Here is a 6,158-nt window from a genome sequence, read left to right on the forward strand (position 1 = left end):
GTCATTTAATCGTGGAACATCTGCCTAGTAAAATAGTGTTTAAAAATGAAATTCCTTGACAATGACTATTGCTTTCTTGACAAGTAAATAATGAAGCCTAGATCTTTTTGTGTGTAGACTAGTCAAACGTTTGGACCTTCTTTCGAGAAAATATTCGGACTATTTTCATTATAGAATACGGACCCCTGAAATGGATAATTTTACTCAATTGTAGGCTATGCTCATTTTGCTTAATCGTTTAATCTTAATTAAATAATTTAATTTTGCTTAATCGTTAAATGCTTTCTTAAACATTTTAGTGCACATGTTTTACTAAATAGTGCTATCATTTTAATCATTGTAAATTGAGTGCCTATTACTGTAGTACAACATGCGCACAATATAGTGAAATGTGTGCTCATTTTAGTGAAATCTGTGCAAAATGTACTAAATTTAAAGCAAAATTTAGTAAAAAAAAAAAAACATGCTCATGATTTAGTAAAATGAGTGTGTGTGTGTGTGTGTGTGTGTGTGTGTGTGTGTGTGTGTGCATGTGTGTCTGTGTGTGCGTGTGTGTGTGTGTGTGCTTGCGTGACAGTATCATTCTAAAAGGGGTAACCTCCACTATCTACAGGCCGATAGGTGTATACAGTAACTAAATATACACATACATTCATTCATTTTATAGTCCCCCATGGATGAAATGAAAAACTTGGCATACCCCCAGAGGATGTCAGGTGAATCATACACCTGAAATTTGGGGCCGTTGCAGACGTGTCGAATAACAAATGTCTAACGTTATGACACCTAAAAGACCTCATGAATCCGAAGTTGTGACAAAGTTTGAAATAAAACAAGGATTTGAATAGGAGATGCCTTTGAAAGATGGAGATTTCTGAAAACAGAGAAGAATTTGAAGACAGATGCCAACGTTGCCAATTTTCTCCTGGACAGGTAAGATTCATCTATGTTTGGCTAACTTAGTGTAAACGGACATTTGAAATATTCACGATGAAAATTCTTGGGTGTAATTGTCAAGCAATCTTTTTTTTTTTTTCTGTATCCCTACATTCTGTGTGATCTCAGAACATCACTGAAAAAAAGATTAAAAAAAAGATAATCACAAGACAATTAGCCTATTATCATGATTTCAGTGGAAATACAAGACAATGCTGAAACCCTAATGTTGACACCACAGATTCCATGGGCTCTTTGCCAAATCCTTTCCCATGTGGTTTTCAGTAAATCAGCAGGGGCAGGGCTGTATCCAACATGTTCTAAGCAAACATGAATGTTCCCTAAACCAACAAACAGTTTGATCATTGGTCCACACCACACAGAATGCTAAAGGGAGAAGAGACAGACACCTAGCACACAGAGCAACTCAGGCAGACTTTTAAACCATTGCCTATGGTTCCACAGACTTATTAGCTTACAGGTCAACAGACAGGAGCACACAAATAACTGGGAGAATAATCTGTGTGAGTATGTTTTGTTTTCATTTTGTCACCAGAGAAAAGCTGATTATCAAGGCCCTTTGAAGAATATCACCTTGAACAGTGAGAGGCAACAACAAGGGATTTTAGATGTTAATTGTGACGGGTCTTGCCAACAGCCATGCCAATCTAAAAGGCAACTTGAATCAGGCGGAAAAAGTGATCAGTCTGTCAGCCTGTTAGATTTGTACACTGAGGGGAAAAGAGTGACTTTACCCTGTTGCAGAAAGAAGTGTTAGTCTGCCAGAGATGTTATCTGTGTGTGTGTGTGTGTGTGTGTGTGTGTGTGTGTGTGTGTGTGTGTGTGTGTGTGTGTGTGTGTGTGTCACATTGATTTTCCCTTTTTCACCTCGCTGTCTGTGATCTTGTCTTCAGATGAATCACTCGGGGATGCTGTGCTATACCTTCCTCCTGCTCCTGCTGGAGGTAAAGAAAACTGTGACAAAGAAAGTGGATGAAAAGCTGACTAAACTGACGTGATATGAATTGAAAATGAGTTATGAGAAACACAACACGTTTACCATCAGATATGTGGGGGAGCGGAAATCATATGAAATGTTCTGTATGCCTGATTATGAGGTCATGCCTAGTGTGCATTAAGATAATTGCTCCAATGAATCTTAAGGTCATTTTCAAAGGAGTGGCGCAGTATTTAACAATGTTCTCTGTAAGTTCTAGTTAAAATATGACCCTATCAGCTAAGCTCAAATCACACAAAATGTGCTATCTGGCTGTACCCCGCAAGTCATTCAGTAGTGAATAATGGATGTAATCATTCACAGCACATTAAACGAGTGTCAAAACAAGACTGCCCCACAGAGAGAAAAACAATTCCAAAACACATTAAAAGTAGTTTTTTAGATTCTAATTAAAATCATGATACCAGGAAAATCCAGGCTCCGGTCTGATCTATCCAAAGGCTGTGACAGATGTGTTATTCTCTAGGCTGGTAAATGCACTCATAAATTACTTTTCTGGTTTTTGTTTCATCCAGTTTGTCATCACCTTCTCAGTTGAAGTCATTGTTCCCAAGGGGTCTGGATTAACCCTGAGCTGTCAACATGAAAAGGCCCCAAAACTTATGGACCAAACTTTCAAGTGGACCTTCAGGTCAAGAGATTCTGTCTCACCAGTTGAAGCAGGGGACAGTCCAGCATGGTCAATGCAACGCATCAAGAAAGCTCATGAGGGGGAATATGAGTGTGTGATGGAGGGATACACTGGTGAAAGTCGTGTGAAAGTCAGCAGAATGTACAACGTGAGCGTGGGTAAGCCTCTTTTGTAACCTTTAAGACATGGAAGACCGTACACATTCATAATACTGCACAGTCAGCTATAGCAGAGAATGACGATAATTAAAACCATTGAAATGTATGGAAGAAGTGGGCACTGCCAATAGCCTTTTGTCCATACATTTGTCAATGTCACCAGATCCGTTCTTGGTAATACCAGTGCCTGTGTTAGCCAACCTGGAACAAAGTAGAAGTTAAAGTTCTGTGAATTCAGCAAGTTCTGTGGCTCTGCTGATACGACGTTGCATGACAACACATGTTTAAGCCAGTCAGTTAAACGTGGCAGAGGATGGAAGCTCTCACTAGCTCACAGGTCAGCTTTCTGCAACACTGAATGCAAAAGAAATGTCAGCTCAAGCATGGTTAAAGAGTGCTAATGGAAAATAGTAGGGTTCCAGTGATTTCATTCACATGACTGCCCCGTACCTAACACATGCTTTAGCATCCCTGAGGTTTCCTTATTCTCTCATTTTTTCTTGTGGCGCATATTTTAGAGACCACCAGCAGTTTCAAACAGTGGACAGTCGTCAGAGTGACAGAAGGAGATGTTGCAGACCTCTCCTGCAGCCCACATTTTAACAGAAGTGAGAAGAAAGGCGACTGGTTTAGGGAGACAGGAGAAGCCCTTCAGCAGCTGGAGCCGTTGGATTTGAATGAGGAAGATGAGGTGAGGGATGGAGTCTACTGGGCCAGAGCAAATGACTTCTCCATTAAAATATACAACATTAAAGTCCAGGATTCCGGCATGTACCACTGCCAAGTCCAAGCAGGAGCAGAAACCAGGACGCAGTTGGTGGAGCTGATAGTGGAAGGTAAACATTCATGCCATGTGGTATTTCATTAAAAAAAAAAGTCCTTTATGTTTAACCTCACATGTACAGTAGGACAATCTGCCCATTCCACCTCTTTCCTGATTTAGCTCTCCCACCTCCTCGCTGTTATGGGCACACTGATCCATGGGAACTGTGCGATGAGGACAGAGGTCGAACAGCGGGAGCCATACTGAGCGAATCTCTGACTGACTTCTCCACTAAACTCTACTCCCAACTCCGCACGGTCAAGCCTACGCACAATATGTTGTTTTCACCGGTCAGCATTGCTGGAGTGCTCTCTCACCTTCTACTGGGTACGTTTTCGATTGTCAGACCATTCTGAAGCTGTAAATATATCAGCATTTTGTTGAACAGCAGGCTTTAGTTAGCCTGGAGTCTCCAGACTCTGCCATCTTGTCGCTGACTTGCCCACCATGGTGACTGAAGAAAACAAATGCATTGAGAGGAGCCAGACTAGTATCTCAGTCGAATGAAAACAGAGTGTCTATTTGCATCCCTGGTATAGGCTTAAGAATAATTACATCAATGAGTGCAATTGTCCGGAAGGGGAATGCGGCTGGGAATGTCCGCCTCCCTGTTTTCCCTGTCAAGGTTGCCATGGGCGTGGACACCTCAACAGGCACAATCAGTCAAGGATCAGCAAGAGTAGTTGTAAGTAGTACTATGAGAGGAGATCTTCTCTGATGAGCTGGGTCTTCAGACATTTTTTTAAGATGGAGAGGGAGGAACAACAAATGCAAAAAGTTTGATTGGCCTGAGCATGCCGGTGGCAGAGCTAGATGTCGTCCGCCTGAGGAGCGCAACGGTCGGATGGTAACACATGCCTTTATGAGGGCATTCAAGTAGGTGGGAGCAGAGCCAGAGATTACTGTGTAGGCAAGGCGTTAGGTGTTAGAGACTTGAATTTGATGTGGGCGGCCAAAGGCCGTCAGTGTAGCTGGATGAGCAACAGGGTGACATACGCCCTTTTGGGTTGGTTGTAGAGCAGAGCGCACCGCTGCGTTATTATGGATCATCTGAAGGGGTTTCACTGTGCAGGCTGTTGGGTAGTATCTTGAGTCAAGTAAGTCCTGATCTTCCGTATGTTGTAGAGTGTGCATGTACTGGCATAACCGGGCTACCGAGGCAACATGATCGGAGAGGGTTAGTTGGTTGTCGAGGACGACCCCTACATTTCTTGCAGTCCTTGTAGATGCAACAGACAAGGAGTCAATTTTGATGATGATGTCATGATGTATGGTAGGGTTAGCTGGGAGGACCTGCAGTTCCGTTTTTGAGAGGTTTAGCTGGAGGTGGTGTGCCTTCATCCATGTAGATACTGTATGTCTGAGAGGCAATCCGAGATCCGTGTCCAGACCAAGGGGTCATCAGGTGGAAAGGTGTGTAGATAGAGCTGTGTGTCATCTGCATAGCAGTGCATGCGAACGGATGATCTGTCCCCAAAAAAGTGTCCCTATTATTCAATCCATTTAGGCTGATATCAGGCTTGGACCTCTGTTTGCATAAGCAAGGTTTATTAAATGGAAAGGGAACTTGACACTGAAAATAATGGGTCCGGTTTCTCACACCTTTCTTTCTTTCTTTCTTTCTTTGTCTTTAGGTGCTCGTGACGAGACGCGGAAGATGATGGAGGATGGTCTTTCCCTTCCTCGTGGTTTCTCCTGCTTACATAAAGCTCTGAAGACCCTGAAAGAGGACACCCAAGAGTCTCTGGACATGGCCTCCCATATCTTTTATAGTCAAGGTTTACACATCACAACACTTCCTCAAGCACATTTACTTCATCTCAGTAACAATAAAACAATTTAGTTAACATTTGCTACGGCTAAAACAAATTCAGAGAAGTGCACCTTAAAATAAATAAATATACAAAATTGCATGCTACTAATAATGATGTGAAACACCCCTTCATTTTAGATCAAATTCTGAGTGAGGCTTTCATCAACCAATCAATGGAGTTCTATGAGGCTTCCCCAGGAAAGCTAACTGACGACAATGATCAAAACCTGAAGATGATCAATGATTGGGTGGCAAAGAAGACGAAAAATAAAATCCTCAAGTTATTGGACTCTGTGGATTCCTTCAACCAATTGATCCTAGTCAACGCTGTCTACTTCCTTGGTCAGTGTCCTTTGAGTGTGTTTTTATGTGTAAACCTTTTTATGCATCTCATCTCACATCTACCATGATGTTGTTACACTGTGCCTTTCGTGTGTCTGGAATATACTGTAGGCCTATACAGGATCCACTCAGTAGTTACTCAGTTAGCTGACTTTAAGAATGAATGTAACCTGACATTTGACCTGACTCCTCCTGCTGCTGCTACTGTAGGTAAATGGAAGCTGAAGTTTGATGAGAAGAGCCGTCCTGCAAGCTTCACCAAACTTGATGGAGACATGGTCAATGTCCCGACTCTTTACAGTGCAAAGTATAAGCTCTCAATGCAGTTCGTTAGCAGCCTAAAAGCCCAGGTAGGTCTTTGACATTTTACCACAGGGACTGGTACCACCAAGGCTCGGTGCTAGGGCCCCTTCTCTTTGCCATTTACACCACCTCCT

At 42.4% G+C, this 6,158-nt stretch overlaps 1 protein-coding gene across 1 annotated transcript in view; it reads left to right on the top strand.

Annotated features, from left to right (window-relative positions):
• The first annotated feature begins 1,301 nt into the window (after window positions 1–1,301).
• The window catches only part of serping1 (serpin peptidase inhibitor, clade G (C1 inhibitor), member 1), a 6,302-nt gene continuing 1,445 nt past the window's right edge, over window positions 1,302–6,158 (top strand). The window contains exons 1-8 of the mRNA XM_062523579.1: window positions 1,302–1,460; window positions 1,851–1,901; window positions 2,470–2,743; window positions 3,262–3,579; window positions 3,687–3,893; window positions 5,201–5,344; window positions 5,518–5,721; window positions 5,932–6,071. Of these exons, the coding sequence (XP_062379563.1) occupies window positions 1,851–1,901; window positions 2,470–2,743; window positions 3,262–3,579; window positions 3,687–3,893; window positions 5,201–5,344; window positions 5,518–5,721; window positions 5,932–6,071 (1,338 nt within the window). The 5' untranslated portion in view covers window positions 1,302–1,460. The remainder of the gene's footprint in view (window positions 1,461–1,850; window positions 1,902–2,469; window positions 2,744–3,261; window positions 3,580–3,686; window positions 3,894–5,200; window positions 5,345–5,517; window positions 5,722–5,931; window positions 6,072–6,158) is intronic.

This window comes from Sardina pilchardus, chromosome 2 (genome assembly GCF_963854185.1).
Source record: "Sardina pilchardus chromosome 2, fSarPil1.1, whole genome shotgun sequence".
NCBI lineage: Eukaryota > Metazoa > Chordata > Actinopteri > Clupeiformes > Clupeidae > Sardina > Sardina pilchardus.